Consider the following 18163-nt stretch of genomic DNA (forward strand, 5'->3'; position numbering starts at 1 on the left):
TGATATTTAACAGCAGTCGATTGCCTTACGAGTAAACTGTGGCTCATTAAAAATAGCTACAGGTTATTGAGTCATAATTTAACAAGCCAATATTTTATTTAAATAATACATTACTATTCTTGCCCTAGAGCCTCAAGGTTAGCTTTGACAAACAATATTTTTGAAACATTTTCGGGACACAGACCCGATCGCATATCACTAAAAAGGTTTTTAGATGCACTGAACAACCGCTCACTGGCAATACTAGCGGCAGGAGTGGATAGATATCGTCTTACAATTGGAAACATGGCGCTATACTTATTATTGGATCGCCACCAAGTCAATGGATCGCTTTGGCGCTCAATTCTGGGTTCGGAGTTGTACAAATACAACAAGTTTTTCAGTTGCGATTGGGAATGAAACGATGTGGAGGGTTCCGAACTGGAGTTGGCTGGTGTGAGCATGTTGTCAAGAAACGAGTCAATCTTCGATTCGTTTTTAGCATTGGGAACAACTTTAACGATCTTCATTGGTGGCTGCCATTGCTGGAGGTGGGATCTGCACAGTTGTGTCAAGACCTCATCTGTGACCAGCTGCGCTTCCTGCTGCGTAAAAAACGCTTGCTTGTAACGCGGATCCAAATATGTGGCCATTAAATATTTGATATCCGTGATAACTGTGGAGCATTTGGATTCCAGCTCCTCGAGAAGTTTTCGAGCAAACGAGCAAATGGTCTGTAAGAAATTAAACATTTTTGAAACATATATATATTTCTGATATTTATAGGACATTACCACTGAAGACACAAAGTTGTGCACATCTGTGCGAAGCGAATCCCGCAGAGCTGCTATTAGCGGTATGACAGAGGAGGCTGTCGCTGAGGTATCACTCCAAATACTGATAATTTCTTCAATGGGTTGGATGACACGATTACCCAAATCAATATCCAGCCATTCATCCGGATACATTTTTACCATATTATATTCTTCTGCATAAATTGAGAGAGCATCTTTTAGTTTGAGCAGGCGAGCTTTTAAACGAAATATTGCATTCCAGCTTAACTGGGTTACATTGGACTCCATTAACGGAAATGGCTCTCGATTCAAACGCCTCTCGTGAATATATTTCAAATTATTATACGCAATGGGGGATTGTTCAAAGTGTTTGGCGATTTGTAGACATTTGGCATCCAATTGCTGCAGGTGCTCATTCGACTCAATTGCACATTTCACACACAGTTTTAGCAGATGAACACTGCACTCTACGACAGCGCCCTGTGTACAGGTGCCTTCATCTCTAATGATGCAGTTAATCTTCTCTTTGGGTAGCTGCAGCTCGTGGATGGCATTGGATATCATATTGGGAATGCGGCAAGCAACTTCTTCCGTCTGTCGTTTGTCCAGGGCTTCGCATTTCAAGTGCAAATGCTTGGGCTGAAAGTCACTGAATATGCCATGACAGCTTAGGCTGAGCAAGCCTTGGTCGCCTGATCCCCACCAGATGCTTGTTGCCAGCGATACGGACTCCAGCATGACCAGTTGTTGCTTTAATTGCGCCTGCATGCGCTGATATATGTCTTGGCATATCATATTCTCATAATAGCCTATGGTATTAATAGTATATCGCGGCTGTAGTACTTTGATAAAGTTAACAAATCCAGCATCTTTTATCAAACCAAAGGAATAATCATGTTGGGCTATCATTAGGGCCAATTTCTCATCGCACTCATAAGCTTCGTCCGAGTCAATAGGCCTTTGGACTTCCAATGGATCTGTATCCTGGAATAATAGTAATTGTTTTTAATAAAACTGCGAATAATGTTTCAAAGTACATTTCGTTTTTTTTACGTGTAGCTGCAAGTTCGTGTTGGCGGTTGAGCTATCGTTTATTTCCGTTTTCACCATGTACTTCATGTCGTTTTCGGATAGTGTTAGGAATTCGGCAGGATGCTTGCTCTTTAAATGATTTCGCAGACATGTTGTGCCGCGACCCTTGCGTGAATAGTTTTTGTGGCACAGGCAACAAATTGCGACAGTATCGCTTTCTTTATAGAAAAAATTCCAAACGCGACTCTTTTTGCTCATTATTTAATTTGCGGATACTCCGCTTTACATCCGTTTCGTCGCAGCCCTAATTTACAGCTTTCGATAACACAAAACGATTACGATAAGTGCCCGATTCGCCAGATTTAGTGTTGCCACCCTTGCTAGATATTTCTATCGCGTTTCTTCCATCACTATCATTGCAATTTGGCGCGCACGCGACAGCAACAGACGGTAATTATTTGTTTATTTGTGCGATGCCTTGTAACACGGAATTGCCGAGCTCTCCGGAGGAGCTGACGAATCAAGACAGTGCCCGCTGGAAAGAATTACTCAACGACTCCACAAAATGGCACTCCATTCCGCTGCTAAATCACACGCCACTGCACAAATTGCGGGATCAGGGACTGGTGCGTTTTCGCGGCATGGTGCAGGACATGATGGATCCAGAAATCTATTTGGAGCGCTACGAGGTGAAATCAGCCGACGGTAGCACACGTCTACAGCCAGGCAAATATCGCGATTGTCTTCGCCTGGGCAAGGATGAGCAACTGGACTACCAAGCCGAGAGCAATGTGCATGGCGAGCGGCGTACATTGTTCGTTGTGTCGGTACCTGGCTTAAATGACTGGGCCAAAGAGCATGAAAAACTATGTAACCCTCAAACGGAGAACCCAACAAGTCAACAGACTGGGGTTGGAAATGGTATAAAACGCTCGCTTGATGAACAGGAAGACATGGAAGTAGACAAAGCAGATGAATCGAGCGGCATTAGCTCACCCAAAAGGCAATGTGTGGCAGTTGAGCCTAAAGCGGAAACTACCGCCAGCAGCTCCGCCGTGCTAGGCACTGACTATTTGCTCAACTCGCCGCTGCCCGATCGTCCAAGCATGGCCTGCATGATAAAGGTATACGAAGATTTTGACAAGTACACGCTTAACTCTCTTATGGATTTCGTGGGCTTTCTGTCCGTGGATCCAGCGCTGGACGCATCCACGCTTGATGTTGAGGCCATGAGGGATGTGGAAAGCTTAAGTGAGCTACAGGCACAGAATCCATCGCCGTTCCTAATACCACGCTTGCATGCCTTTGGCGTCAAGTCGTTGTGCCATGCTAATCCGCTGCTGGATCAGAGTCTGCAGCAGCCCGCAATACCAGAGCTGGGATTGACGCAACAATCCCTGGAAACTGTACACAAGGACCTGCGAATGCTGCTTAAGCTCTGCCTATTTGAGGACGAGCTTGCCGCCGAATATTTGCTCTGTCATCTCATCTCTACGGTTTATAGCCGCTCCGAAATGCAGAGCATAGGTAAATTTGCACTAAACATCTGCAATTTGCCCAAGGAATGCATGCAGCAGTACACAACAAAGCTATACGAGGTGCTTGAGCTACTGCTACCCGCCAGCCACTATCTACCCATGACACTGGACACCATGAACACGGCCGCCTTTGCACCAAAGTAAGTTACCACCAATCCATTAAATCGTTGAATAACTAATTGAACTCTTTTTTACCGCCAACAGAAAGGATTACGAGACAAACAAGCTGGTTTCTGGACTGCTGCAGCTGGCACCCCACACGCATTTGCTGCTGGACGAGACACGCATGCAGCAGGGCAAGCTGGAGGCAAACGGCGTGCATGCCATACAGCATCTGGCCAATCTGATCAACAATCAGCAGTTAAAGTGCGACTTTCAGTATTATCAAATAGACTACAACGTTGATATTCCGGTGCTGGTGCTCAGCGAGGGTCGCAGCATGTTGCCGGTAGGCAATGACAACTCGCACTGGATACATAAATAGAAGTTATTAAGCACACTTTTTCCTTTATTTACAGAGCGACTTTGTGCTGCCCATTAATGCCGATGGCAAGGCTGTCGAGCTGTATGAGGAATCTCTGAAGGCAGCTCTGCACTATTTGCAGCCGGCGCGGCTGCAGCAGTTCCGCAACTATTTGACCATGTCGAGGATCACCCAATTCAGCGTGAGCGAGGAGCATACGGAAATGATACAGCAGCACTTTGTGGACATGCGCAAGGCGAATGTGAAGAGCAATGCTGATGATTTGCATGGTCTGTTGGTTTTGTCGCGTCTTTTGGGCATTGCGCGCGGCAACGGGGCGCTGGATAAGGAAACCTGGCACCTGGCCACCGAGTTTGAATCAAAACGTCGCCAGCGGCTGCAAGCATTGCCCAAGTCAAGCGTTCCCATGCGCAATTAGGTACCCCCCAATTCAATACATATATATTTATTTAAGCAAACGTTTTTTTTTTTTTTTGTAATTTTATTTTTCTCCGGTTCGTACACTTTTTTGCGATTTTTTATTAACTTTCCGCGTTCCCCTCAGTTTCTGGAAGGCGTCAAATTTGTTGCGTCCATTTATGTACCACAATGTCTCCTGATAGCTGGATGGGAGCACCTCCTTGACGTTCCCTTCAGCCTTATAGGTGAGATGCAGGACGTTTGTTGTTATCTGTACCATACTGTTCGCATCCAAGGCTTGCACAATTGTCAAAAGCTGCATATATCTTTCGAATGTGTACACAACATAGGCGGTCACTTTCAGGAATGAGTTCACCTTCAGCGGCCGGTAAAACGCAACGTCCATTATGCACTGGATCAAGGGACGACCGCCAGCATGAATACAGGCGGCAATGAAGCTAATTTCCACGGCGGTGCGCATAACGAAACCGGCAAAAATGTAATTGTATGAATTGCGATTCTCGGGGAACGCATGCAACATGGTCGTTTGAAAGGATTCGGACATCCATTTGCAATTCGGTGGCAATTTGGCGGGCATATTCACGCTCAATGCGTCCGTACCTCTAGTCCGCTTGAAGGTCTCGTACATGAGCTGCTCGTCGCTCAATGTTGGTTTCACATTGAGCACAGATTTCGATTGCTTGGCCATACGTTTCTTTTGCCGCTCGGTGGAGTTCTCGAAACATAGCTTCTCCTCCTCGTTGGCGGGTTTTAGAGCATTAACTGGTGCCGATCTCGTATTTGTCGCATTTCGTGCAACCATCATAATTATGGCTTTGGCTACGGTTCGCATTTTCTGTCGCAAATATATTGTTAACTCCATGGAGCTGTTGCCGGTCCACGAGACGTGACCACACAACTCAATGTCTTCAACTGCCGAGATTTCATTGATATTCGTAAAGTCTACGCTGTCGTACAGAAGCGTTACAAAGTTGTAGGGCACCGGTATGCCCTTTGGCAATGTCGGGATACATAGATGACGATGACAGATCCACACTGCAAACGTGGCATAAATTAAGTCGTCGTGTTGGCGGCACTCAAATGGATTTTGCTTACCGGCAAACAGGTCCAGCTCCTCCATTAAACGTCCCATGCGAACTAGACCCAGATGGTTGACATAGCGCTCCCGGATCGCAATCGTACTCAGTGGCAATACGGCAGTTGTAAAGGAGTCTTTCATACTGCGCTCCGGCAGATCCTTTAGCTCCGGCTGATACTTTAGTAGATTGGCACGGCACTTGGGTATGGAATTGTAGCCCGGTTCCAAACCGATTTGTGCCTGAATATCCCTAACCACTGCAAGGCATCGTATTAATAAATCAGCTGCACGGCAATATTCGCAGACATTTACCATCTAACATTGTGCCAGAACAGTGACCCGACTGGAAGGCCTCAAATTCGCAGGTGTCATCCCCCTTTTTAGCATCGTGATACTGATGTAAATTCAGTAAATGGCAAACACAGGTTTTATAGATTGGTTTAAGAATACGTTGAACCGAGTACGGTGATCCTGGAGCTCTGAGCACGTGGGCCATCCTAAAGAATCAGCTAAACGCATCGAATAGAATTTAGAGGGATATTCCAAATACTACTACTACTAATTTTATTTTAGTTTGAATATTTTGTGGGAGACCACAAACCAAGTTTTCATAACCTTTTAATACAAAAAAAAAATATATATATATATAGATATTGCCTCCCTATGTGATTCTCAGAAATTCAAGAGGATTTCTTCCTTTGATTATAAGTTTTATATTTAGAATCCTGTTCACACTCCATACTTTTTCTTCTCTTATTTTATTTTCCTTTCTCTCTTTTACTCTTATTATCACCTGCTCTCCATTTCCTTTCTTCTTTTTACCTCCTGTTACTGAAAGGCAATACAAATAATCGTTGGTGGGTAACTGACGCAATAGCTTGATAAGAATTCGAGGGAGGCCGCAATATTTCTATGCCGAAAGTGAAAATTTGCACGATCATCATTATTTTCTTGAAGCTTATTTCCAAGCTTTACAGATCAAATAGATGACGCCTATCATTATTGTGAAATAAATGAAAACAACAATTCTCGACTAGAAAATACCCAGCACTTTGGTCGGATCGCTATCATAACAGAATTGTAAGTTTAAGGTTTGCCCGATTTATATCGAGCATACATAAATACATTTCAATTAATGCCCCAAGCCTGTGCAGGGGTACGAAAAATGCACAATCACCGTTATTGTGTGTGGGGTCAGAAATGCTGTTACAAATTTCATCACAAATCAGAATAGCTTCTGCCAGAGTTGAAAACCGCGCTATCATCGTTATATGAATTTATGCTCACTTGAAAGCTTTCAAAAGCTTTGACGTTAAGCTTTGAAAATCTTGCGCCCGACGCGTATATATATAAGGCATAAAAGCTGTGGTCAGCTATAGTTTAATTGATTGCGTTGATGCGTTAACCACACCCACAGCAAGATGTCGAAGATCGTGCTATATGGAATTATTATGTCCCCACCGGTTCGTGCTTGTTTATTAACACTTAAAGCACTGGAGCTGCCATTCGAATACAAGGAGATAAAACTTGCCGAAGGCGAGACTCGCACACCGGAATATTTAAAGAAAAATCCACAAGGCACAGTGCCGCTGCTGGATGACAATGGAGTTCTCGTATGGGATTCACATGCCATATGCATGTACTTGTGCGACAAGTATGCCAAGACGGATGCACTTTATCCCAAAGAATTGGTAAAGCGCACGGGAGTCAATCAACGTTTGTTCTTCGATGCCAGTGTGATCTACAAGGCGTTGTGGAATGTTAGCAGTGCGTTCTGGATGAGGGGACTTACTGAGGTCTCAAAGGAGAAGACAGACAATGTTCACGAGGCGCTGCGGTTAACCGAGGTTTTGCTGGATAAGCCATACATCGCGGGAGATTCGTTGACCATTGCTGACTTCTGCTGTGGCGCAACTGTCTCATCATTGCCAGCTGTTTTCGACATTGATCCGCAGCGATATCCAAAGATCACCGCTTGGCTGGCCCGTCTCGGTGAGCTGGCATACTTTGAGGAAGCCAACAATGTGGGCGCCAAGCAATATGCGACATTCATGAGAAGCCAGTGGACGAAAGTTGAGCTGTAAGAGAATTTGAAGACGAATGTGACAGTACCTCGTTGTCTATGTATTATAAATAAATTACCACATATTCTCTTACACTTAACGTTATTAAAACAATAAATATGCATTAAAGTGCGCATACTCGAAAATGTTTTGGCGCCATTGCCAAAAATACAAGATATGTGTTGTTTATGTTGCCGCTAAAAGCTGAAAACTGCATACCACGCTTAAACATTACAATCGATATGCATATTTGTTATCGATAGGTTAAGCACATCGATTTATTCGCTGCATAAACCAACGAAAGATAGTATAAACAAAATGAGTAAAAATAACAAAGTTGTCTGGACCGATGAGATTTTGTTTTTTATAATCAAACATGTGAAAGTGGCGCCGTTCGTTTGGGACCACTCCCATCCGCAATTTGCATATAAATCAAAAAAGGCAAAATTCTGGTCCCTGTTGGCAGAAAAAGTCAATGCATACGGTGGATTTTTTTCAGCCACACCAATTACAAAGGGTTAATTAAATAAAATTGTTGATTAGCACAATGTTGCATATTAAAGTAATTATATTATGTTTCTAGAGGCATTGCAAAAAAAATGGACAAACATGAAAACTTACTATTTGTTCGAGGAGAGCAAATCAAGGAGAATCGGAGCAGATGCTGATAACTTCAGTACCACCTGGAAATTTAGGTCAACATTATCGTTCTTAAGCTCAGCTCTGGACACACCAGCATCTCGACCACAGCAACAACCAACTACATCGGAAGTGAGCACATGTGGCGGCACTATTCTACCTGCCAACCCAAGCGAGAGCAGTTTTGATCTATCCGAAGATGATCCACTTGCTACACAAGATTGCCTGCCACCAAATATCACGATAAAAACAGAGGAACCGTCAGCCGAAGATCCGCCAGCGTTAAGTGAGCATGAGAATGAAGAGGAAGAAGAAGAACCATTGTCACCTGTTAGAAAAAGGCCAAAAGAGGCCACAATCATGGAAGTGCGAACACCTAGGAAAGCACACAAATCATATTTTTATCATTATGGCATGACAGTTGCTCAGGATTTGGATCAACTGGATGAGGATTACAAAATAGACGCTAAACTGGAAATAATGCAAATTATTGCCAAATACAAAAGAGAACAATACTTGAATCAAACCGACAGTTAATATAATAAAATTAAAAATAAAAAAGATCATATTTTTCAATTTGATTTAGAAACTGAGCCAGTTCGTTTCCCCTGTTGAGAATGCGTGCACAAAACGTAATAGAATTTGCTAATCACAACAAAAAGGAAAAAATGGTATTCGTGATGTTTCACAACACTGACAATCGCTTGCGAAACATCGTTAGTTATCGATAACCACATAAACAGCTGCGAGCAGCAGCAGCAGCAGTCCAAGCACCAGACTTCAAAGGAAACTGTCTGCTCTGCACAGCGTAGCTATTAGTAGTATAAGAGTGTATAAGAGGCGAGCATAATTTCAAATATACATATATGCTTCTAGTGACAAAATCAATTGTGTAAAATATTATTTTGTTAATTAATGTAATAAAAGCGCAATAACAACCGAATCTGCGGGCAAAGGTGCCGACAAGCACAAACGCAAGCTGCGAAAGCTGTGCGCCAAATCAATTTACGGCGCACAACGTAACGCGAAAATCGATTTCAGTTTTCGTGTGCTGTTTTGCCAGCAGCTGCTGCTGCTGCTGCCACTGTATGCATTCAATTTACGTACAATTGTACAATTAATTTCATTCCACCTACACACAGCAAGTGCAAAATGCACACACACACGGCCCCAGTGAGGAGGACCCAGGTGGAACGCTGCTGTTGGCCAAGCTCGCTGCGGCTGCTCACGGTCTGTGCCCTCATCGCTGGCTGCAGTGCAGCCGACACGGACATAACGCTCGATGCGAAAGCGACGCTCAATCATCGCATACAAAGTCTTGATTTGCTGGTATTTGTATTCCTGCTGGCGCTAACAGTGCTGACCATTTGGCTATTCAAGCATCATCGCGTTTCCTGGCTGCATGAGACCGGATTGGCTGTTATTTATGGTAAGCAAAACACTCGACCTGCCACTCGAGCTTGGGCTTATTTATCTTTATACACGCCATTTGTTGGCTTTTAAAATTATCATTCATTCTTGATTTCGTCATGTTCCCCTTTTCGCCGCGTCGTCATTTTGACCCTGTCATTGCCAATTGCAGCTTTTATTGTCGCCTCTTGGTTTCTTTTGCATTCGCAACATACCTCACGTACACATAGATATATACATATACATATATATATATGTATATGTATATAAATAAATATAAATGTATTCAAATACGTATTTTTACACCTAGTGTGCACAGAACCACACCCCCCACCCCCCCTCCCCCACCTCCTATAAAACATAAAAACAAAACTGGCCTCTGTAATCGGAACAGTAAAGCTTTCAAGGCCCGCATATTGTACAAATAAACGGGTTGATGTTATACGAACCTGTATTTGGAGACTCTGATTACACATTACTTCTGTTTATTCCTAAGAACAATATTATTATCAATTATAAAACGCAAAGATATGCATATTTGTGTGCATATTTTTATAACAGTGCACATTCGCTAAGCTACATAACGGAAAATCAAAGTTGCTGCTGATTTTATAGCGCCATAAACTTATGAATCAGTTGCTATAAAGTTTACAAGTGCATTTTTGAATGAGCACAATAATCCAATTGCAAATAATATTATTTTTATTGCATCTTTGTTTATGTGAATTTAATTACAAGTTGAATTATAGATTAGATGAATTTCTATGCTTTTTACAAAGAGAACTTTTCATATTGAGCTCATTTAATAATGTTGAAATACAGCTCTTTGATCAAACATTTTTCTAATATTTACTATCTAAACAAATGGAAAATTTAAGCTTAAATTATTCACTGCTAAAATAACACAGCATGCCAGAGATTTAATTGAGGTCTTTTGATCTTAGATATACATTTAATTAGGCATGCTGCTTTGCAATAATAATTAATTGAGCAAAAGCAATTCACTCTACCGAATCCTCACTGTATACAAACAGTTGCCTCACAATCGCATTTGTTGTTCGCTTTGGGTTTTCCCTCAATCGTTTTTATAGCGTTTAGCTTGAGTTTTTGAATAAACTCTGTCATCGATGCCAACGATACGGTAAATCAAATACTTGCTAAGTTTAGTTGTAAATTTCACGAGCGCAATTCTAAAGCTAATTAGGGAGCTTCTATATGGCCACGTGATTTGTCCATGCCAGGCGTTAGTATTTCTTTTTTTTTTCTTGTCGCATGCAATGAAAATAATGAAATATGCTAATTAGAGAGTGTATCTAAATTGGCGTAAGCTCCAATAAAAACCCAAATCTGATTGCCATTGAAATGTGCTGGCCAAATAAATTAATAAAAATCCAACAACACAATATGCAGATACCACGCAAGGCACCCGCCAACTGTTTGGCTGGCTGATAAGCATTCTCTTGTTTTCACCGAGAATGAGTCAACATGTCAAGTATTTCTTGTTCCACAGTTGTTTTACACGATCTTATCAGACTTGGCAGACTGGCAGCTCAGACGACAACACAGACCGACCGACCAACCGCCCGCCTGCCCATTCATTAGTCATTTTTCAAAACGGGCTTTGCGATAGGTCAGGCAACAGCTGGAAAAAAAAAACACTTTTGAATCGATTTGGATGTGGACCTTTCGATTGTGCCCGTTTCAGTTGAACTAAGTCTATTTCTATGCATATTCTCATTTTGCTTATAATCTGTAGTTGCTAATTGAACATTTTTTTTAAGATATTGAATGGGTTGACTATATATTTATTTGCCCACTTTGAGAAATAATAAAACTCACCATTTTGCATTGAAAAGTATTTAAAACTAATTGCAAAATGATGCCACGAAAAGTGGAATACCTCTATATTCTCCGACATTTCTCAACCTTATAGATGACATTTTGCAACATGTATGCCATATTCATAGATATATGTTCAACTTGATATATTTTCGTCGATCTCTTCGTTATATCCGCATCGTGATTAATTGTCTATTCAATTGCAGGCTTAATTGTTGGTGCCATCATACGATATGCTGGCACAAATACCACGCTGGTGCACATGCAGGTGGAGCCGCAGGGTATACCCACATACAATGCCAAATTGCCACCGGACACACTGTGGTTTAAGGTGAGTGCAGTTGCAGATACACGCCGTTTGCCTATGCAATTTAAGTCAATTGTAATTGAATTTGTTTGCTTTTGTTTTGCTCAGTATCCGGTTAATCAGACAAACGCCACAAAGCTGCCGGAGGGCGTGAAGACATATGCTTACGTGTTTCGTGGACAGGTCTACGATATCGAGGAGAATGAAATTGATTTGAAGGCCACATTCGATCCGGAGGTCTTCTTCAATATCATCTTACCGCCCATTATATTTTATGCTGGCTACAGCTTAAAAAAGGTTATTCAATTTAAATGAATGCACAAATATATCCAACTGATTTACGTATATTTTCTTTTTGCAGAAATACTTTTTCCGCAATTTGGGCGCCATTCTGACTTTTGCCATTGTGGGCACCACCTTGTCCGCGTTCCTAATCGGTGGCGTGATGTACGGCTGTGTTAAGCTGATGCCAAATTACTTGAGCAGCAGTTTCACATTTCTGGACACACTGTATTTCGGGGCACTGATATCGCCCACAGATCCGCTCACCATACTGGCCATATTCCATGATCTGCACGTCGATGTTAATCTCTATGCGCTTGTATTTGGCGAATCCGTGTTGAACGATGCCGTTGCCATTGTCTTGAGCGGGTAAGCTTATTATAAACGATGTCAGCCATGCTTCTAATATATGTTAGCTATATTTGATGCACTATATACCATTATTATTATAACAATTTGCAATGGTAATAATAATTTCTGTACTGCAGGCCCGCATAGTATTAAAACTTCAAGCAAATTGTTTTTGCCAACCTTTTGTTTTATCGTTTATATATATTTTCAGTGCCATACAAAACTACGGCGAGCATTATTCGAATACTGGAGAATTTGAGACGACGGCGTTTCTTCGCTCGCTGAGCGACTTTTTCTGTATCTTCTTCTTGTCGCTGCTAATTGGCGCCGTCATGGGCTGTTTTACAGCATTGATATCCTTTTTGAAACATAACACAAATACTATTAATTGTTATATGTATAGGTTTAGTCCATTTTGGTTTCTTAACTCCTGCCACACTTGACCAAGTTTACGCGCGTTCGTGATTTCCCGCTGCTGGAGTCGGCGCTGTTTGTGCTCATGAGCTACAGCACATTTCTGCTGGCCGAGGCCACGGAGTTGACCGGCGTGGTGGCCGTATTGTTTTGTGGCATCTGCCAGGCTCACTACACCTACAACAATTTGTCCGAGGACTCGCGACAGCGCACCAAACAGATCTTTGAGCTGCTCAACTTTCTGGCCGAGAACTTTATATTCTCGTACATTGGCGTCTCGATGTTTACATTCCCCAAACATCATTTCGATGCTGGCTTCATAATAACCGCTTTTGTAAGTTCGTATTCAAAATTATATTAATTTGTCAACTAACAGATTACATTTTTTTTTTTATAGATTTGCGCCGCATTGGGACGTGCTGTTAATGTCTATCCTTTGTCCTGGCTGCTGAACATTAAACGCAAACCAAAAATCTCATCTAATTTCCAGCACATGCTATTCTTTGCTGGTACTTTCGCGCGGAATTCCAATCTCCTCAGTGTTTAATTGTTCATTTGTTTTTATTAGGCTTACGTGGCGCCATGTCCTTTGCCTTGGCCATTCGAAATACTGTGTCCGATGCGCGCCAGACCATGTTGACAGCCACATCGCTGATTGTCATCTTTACGGTCATTATACAGGGCGGCGCGGCTAACTTTTTTCTCAACTGGTTGAAAATACCGTGAGTTCAATGATTCCTCAATTAAAAAAAAATCAATAATTGCTCAATAGACAATTCCTGATTGCAGCGTTGGCGTCGATGATGAGACTGAACAATTGAATAACTATCAGGTTCACAGTGTGAGTATTTACTTTCCACAGACAATCAGTTCACTCGATTTGATATCATTTTATATAAGAGCTACTTAATTTAGTTTGGGGAATCTGTTGATAAAAAGCTTCTATTTTAGTTAGTTGAATAACAATTAATATAACAATATATTGAGCCGGTTCATTGTCATAATCTCTTAGTATTGTGGTCTGAAGCGAAATTCGGAGGCAATTCCTTTTTCATTTCGAGCATATTTCATGGCAAATTAGTATCATTTATTGGCATCCGCTGCAATTGACTAGGGAAATAGAGAAATTCACAAATATAAGATTCTATGAATTACGACTTTGGGTCAAGAACTTGTCCCTCATCTAAGCCTGACTGCAAATCCATATTCTTGTAATTGTCTGTGGTTCGGCTTAGGGGTTGAGCCAGTGCTATTTCTTTTAATTTAATTTCTATATGCCCTAATCCTATTTTTACCCCCCGCCTTGGCTTGTCGTATTTTATGTTTACGTTTCCAAATTTAAAACTTTAGTTTATTATATTAACATTATTTCAATTGCAATTCATCTTATAGTTTCTTAATTTTCTTTATCGATGAGTTAAATTTTAATATGGCACAGAACACATTTAAAAGCGCAATTAGAAAGTATAAATATTGAAATAATGTGTATTTGTTGAATAACAATTCGGGTTCGGGCATTTTAATTTCCAATCAAAATGCTTTTATTTCAGATTGGGTTGTTGTTGTTTTATATTTAAGTTTATATTTTAAAAATTCATTATAACTAGGACATGAACCGAATCCATATATCTTCAGATCCCAATGCACAAGGCTATTTTCGACTTTTTAAATAGAAAGGGAAAAGCTGGAGTCACAGAAACCGTTATGCTCCGGGGTCTCGCCCAGCGCAACCGTTTAAAGTTGGGCAAAAACCTAGATACAATTTTCCGATGGCCAACGGGCCTGTTCCTCAAAAGAGATCTCTCTTCTACATATTAGAATTTTCGAGTAGTTTAATCGCAAACTGAGGGGCATTTGCTTTGATTTGAAATGCATTTTCTGATTCTGTTTTTGGTCATACATGAAAAACGTATTCTCTAACCTATTTATTTTGTACTATTTTGCGCAATTCACGCCATTTTCCATCTATCAAAACAAACAAACAAAAAAAAAAGGTTTACAATTCCATGGATAATTCACATTCGGCTCCGGTACGTTGACAAATAATTCCATTCAATTGCCAATTTATGTGTGCTTCTTCCTCGTCCTTTGTTCGCAAATAACACATACACCAACACACACAAGCACACACACACACATTTATAGTATTAAGTTTTTCAATTTTTTTTTTAGTTGATTTAAGTTTTTTATAGGCTTTTTTTTTTTGTTGGTGCTGGTACTTTTAGTAAAACACATTTATACACATACACAAAGCGCTAATCTTGTCTCGTTGAAATTTGTTCAGTCTGATGGCTATTTGCAGGACGTGGAAGGCGGTGGCGGTGGGCGTGGCAAGACACGCCTTTCAAGCGGCGCCGACTCGAATCTGGATACGCCGCTGGATGGCAATGCGGCGACTGCAACAATAGCAGCTGGCGGACGGCGACGCAACAGCCATGAGAAGGCGATTTTGGCGCGGATTTGGGGCAACTTTGACACAAAGTAAGTTGCAAATAAGGTCAACTATCGTTGGGTAGAAGTACAAGCTTGGCTTATTCACAGATACATGAAGCCGCTGCTGACGCACTCCAGGCCCACGCTGCTGGAGACGCTGCCGGTTTGCTGTAATCCCATTGCCAGACTGTTGACCACCACGCAGCAGCTGACGCAGGTACGTGGTAGAACCTGAATAGTTGTCGCAATCAGCGCTGAACTTTGCACATACCTTTGCTTTACAGGATGGCAGCGAGTTTCGGCGAGTCGACTCCGACTCGGACATTTGCATTGACAATGATACTGGCAATGGGCTCAGCCAGGATGGCCTCGGCGTAGGGCGTCGCAACTCGATAAATCGTGTAAGTATTCGGTACATGGGCGATACTCAGAACCTACTTGCTAGCTACAGAAATCTTGAATGAAGCACCAAACCAAAGACTTATACCATGTAGAAAGAGCAACTAACCAAACCAATAACAAAACAAAACAAAACAAAACAAAAACCGAAGAACAACAATATCTAACTAGATATTTTGGCCAAGTAGACGCATTGTTATAAGCGAGATTTATATCGAAACTTATACAACCAACTGCAACAATTACTTACTATGCATAAAAATATATACATATATATATATATAAATATATTTATTTATATGTATGTATGTATTGTTTATGTAGCATAACAAAATTGTGATTCGTTAACTTTTTAATTATAATGATTTAACTGTTAATTTTGTACAAACAACCAAACAAGAAACGTTTTAAAAAGCAATTTTTTATTTTGTAACCCATTATTATTGTGTTGTTAATTATAATTTAATAATTATGTATTATTTAAATACGCCAAGCGATTTCTAGTCCTAATCTATATATTATTATATATATTTACTGTATATTATTTTTGTTAATATTACATACTATTTAACTGCATGGCTAACAAAAAAAAAATATATAAGTACAAACAAAAAACAAAATGCAAAATGTAACTTTCTCAGCGAAAATAATAATTTATTTATTTGCTGCCTGCGGCATCTTTCTTTCTATCTTTCCTCAAATCATCTAACAAATAAACAACTCATGCGGACCTTTAACCATTTAATTATTCGATTTTAACGGGTTCCCATCTGCTCCTCCTTCTCCAAATGAAACAACAACAAACACACATTGCATCAACTCTAAACATACTAATTAAAAACAATAGTCAAATATATTAAATGAAACTAATCACATTGCAAACGAACTCAGCTTGGTTACTAATAATTTTATGTAATCTCTCGAAAACGAAACGTATTTATTAACCTTTAAACGAATTTAACAGAACAAATGATACGATTTGTCTATTAATCAAATGTTTCGATTCTTATGCTTTTGCAATTTGTCCAATTTTTAGTTGTGTTCTTTCAGTTTGTTTATTTAACGAACATTACTGACAACTAGGCAAATAACAAGACTTGGTAACACCCCGTGATAAACGTTCGCATGTTGTCGGCCTGTCCGATCGCACAAATACTTATTATATGAGAACAAAACCGGTTGAGGGTATTTTCCCCAATTACCTTTCGGTTGACTTGGGAATTTATACGTATTGTTAGCTTTTTAAGGCACAAGCACAATAATTGAAGAGGCTTTTTTTCCGTATTTTATAATTATTATTTATGTTTATGTATCTCACAATCTAATTTCTTAGAACCTAACATGCGACTAACCATGTAAGTATACAAATTATAGGTTCATTTTCATTTATTCTGCTTATATTCGTAATAAGTATTTATTTACGTATGCAAGTATAGTTTTTAATTCGTTTTCTTAAACGTTAATCATCTTGGAATTTTGTTTATAAATTTCTTCTTATAGGTTACAGCCGAACATGGAAATGTTCATATCTAAGTTGATTTGTTGCTACATACATATTTATGCAATTGGTCTCATTTCAAGTGAACAAATTTAATGCGTACAAATTAGATTTTTATTTTGGAATCTTTTGTTTGTTTTAGTTCTTAAGACATTGTGATTTGGATTCTAGTTATCAGTCAATGAGTTAGTTTAATGATCTTTTTGTTAAAAGTTAAATATTGATTCTTGCTTTTAAGGTGTTTTTTTTTTTAATAAATTTACATAATTGTTTATATTATTTAATTATCTAGAATAATTATTTTTCTTTTTTTCCATGAAGGGATATATAAATAATTTTACCCTAAGCTGTAATTAACATGGAAACACAAAAATCTGAAAATGTGTAAAATTTTAATATTAAATAAAATACTCATAGCTTTATTATATTCCCCTTTTTCTTTTTATTTGAAACCGCTGCTACATTTTATTGCCACCGAAAATCGAATATATATATATATATATATACATTTTAAAAATTATTAAACTGTTCTTCAAAATCGTACCAAAACACAAATGTTTAGATGGAAATCCTGGAGCATGTTCAAAGTCCGGTATCGACGAGAATCAGGCTATTAGGATTTTATGGCAAGAAGTTATAGGAACTATAGAAAAACTATAGAACTATTAAGAAGAACCCCTTCAATTTTGATTTTTTTTTACGGTAGTCTTACATTTCTTTTGACATACTATTAACACATAGAGAATGCTTTCAAAATTGCCGAACAATAATTAGTGTAAATAAATATATTTTAAACAGCTTTAGATATGTATTTGCGTTTTCAAATTATACAAAATTTTGCAAAACATTTACATATATATTTTGTTCATGTATATTAATGTGTGATTCGCGGTGTTTGCACGATAAAAATACACAAATGTAAGAATATTCGGTTTTAATATTCAATATTCTGTCTATTAAACACTATTAAAACATACTTGATTTTAATTAAAGAAAAACTCTTATAGACATTGAAAATATTAATTGTTGTGCTATGAATTTGTAAGTTTCAAATCAATAAAACCAAAAAAATAAATGACTACGAAGCGCTTTTTACAACAATATCGAAATGTGGTGCCTCCATGAAATTTTTAAGTACTTACGTTTCCTGGTCTTATTTTAAACTTTGCGCCTTCGCCACGCAATAGCTGACCGATAGTTACC

At 39.6% G+C, this 18163-nt stretch overlaps 6 protein-coding genes across 12 annotated transcripts; 4 read left to right on the forward strand and 2 right to left on the reverse strand.

The window, feature by feature from the left end:
* Positions 1-63: 63 nt before the first annotated feature.
* Positions 64-2108, reverse strand: LOC6627459 (zinc finger BED domain-containing protein 4). Its single transcript, XM_002052445.4, has 3 exons — positions 1827-2108; positions 774-1757; positions 64-713 (listed from the first exon to the last, which is right to left on the reverse strand). Exons 1-3 carry the CDS (start codon positions 2061-2063, stop codon positions 114-116), a joined length of 1821 nt encoding a protein of 606 aa, XP_002052481.1. The 5' UTR covers positions 2064-2108; the 3' UTR covers positions 64-113.
* A 100-nt stretch (positions 2109-2208) lies between these two features.
* On the forward strand, positions 2209-4285 carry LOC6627458 (mini-chromosome maintenance complex-binding protein). The gene is made up of 3 exons (XM_002052444.4): positions 2209-3483; positions 3548-3791; positions 3862-4285. Exons 1-3 carry the CDS (start codon positions 2279-2281, stop codon positions 4243-4245), a joined length of 1833 nt encoding a protein of 610 aa, XP_002052480.1. The 5' UTR covers positions 2209-2278; the 3' UTR covers positions 4246-4285.
* A 2-nt stretch (positions 4286-4287) lies between these two features.
* On the reverse strand, positions 4288-5917 carry LOC6627457 (acyl-coenzyme A thioesterase 9, mitochondrial). Its single transcript, XM_002052443.4, has 3 exons — positions 5638-5917; positions 5343-5582; positions 4288-5282 (listed from the first exon to the last, which is right to left on the reverse strand). The coding sequence occupies exons 1-3, from the start codon at positions 5819-5821 to the stop codon at positions 4309-4311; spliced, it is 1398 nt and encodes a 465-aa protein (XP_002052479.1). The 5' UTR covers positions 5822-5917; the 3' UTR covers positions 4288-4308.
* Positions 5918-6694: 777 nt separating this feature from the next.
* On the forward strand, positions 6695-7526 carry LOC6627456 (glutathione S-transferase 1). The gene has a single exon (XM_002052442.4). The coding sequence runs from the start codon at positions 6747-6749 to the stop codon at positions 7407-7409; it is 663 nt and encodes a 220-aa protein (XP_002052478.1). The 5' UTR covers positions 6695-6746; the 3' UTR covers positions 7410-7526.
* Positions 7527-7585: 59 nt separating this feature from the next.
* Positions 7586-8579, forward strand: LOC6627455 (uncharacterized). The gene is made up of 2 exons (XM_002052441.4): positions 7586-7905; positions 7972-8579. Exons 1-2 carry the CDS (start codon positions 7707-7709, stop codon positions 8562-8564), a joined length of 792 nt encoding a protein of 263 aa, XP_002052477.2. The 5' UTR covers positions 7586-7706; the 3' UTR covers positions 8565-8579.
* Positions 8580-8779: 200 nt separating this feature from the next.
* Positions 8780-17732, forward strand: Nhe3 (Na[+]/H[+] hydrogen exchanger 3). 7 transcript variants are annotated; one of them, XM_070208893.1, is made up of 15 exons: positions 8780-9113; positions 9170-9456; positions 11483-11607; positions 11692-11880; positions 11945-12234; positions 12428-12574; positions 12661-12964; positions 13028-13139; positions 13199-13352; positions 13420-13471; positions 14625-14660; positions 14933-15111; positions 15172-15280; positions 15348-15464; positions 17523-17732. In XM_070208893.1, exons 2-15 carry the CDS (start codon positions 9180-9182, stop codon positions 17598-17600), a joined length of 2169 nt encoding a protein of 722 aa, XP_070064994.1. In that variant the 5' UTR covers positions 8780-9113; positions 9170-9179; the 3' UTR covers positions 17601-17732. The 7 variants fall into 7 exon arrangements, with proteins under 7 accessions (XP_070064994.1, XP_070064995.1, XP_070064999.1 ...); XM_070208894.1 differs by lacking the exon at positions 17523-17732 and adding an exon at positions 16310-16750; XM_070208898.1 differs by lacking the exon at positions 17523-17732 and adding an exon at positions 16963-17244 and having other exon boundaries at positions 8781-9113.
* The last annotated feature ends 431 nt before the right edge of the window (positions 17733-18163 follow it).

Source organism: Drosophila virilis, chromosome 4, assembly GCF_030788295.1.
Source record: "Drosophila virilis strain 15010-1051.87 chromosome 4, Dvir_AGI_RSII-ME, whole genome shotgun sequence".
Taxonomy (NCBI): domain Eukaryota; kingdom Metazoa; phylum Arthropoda; class Insecta; order Diptera; family Drosophilidae; genus Drosophila; species Drosophila virilis.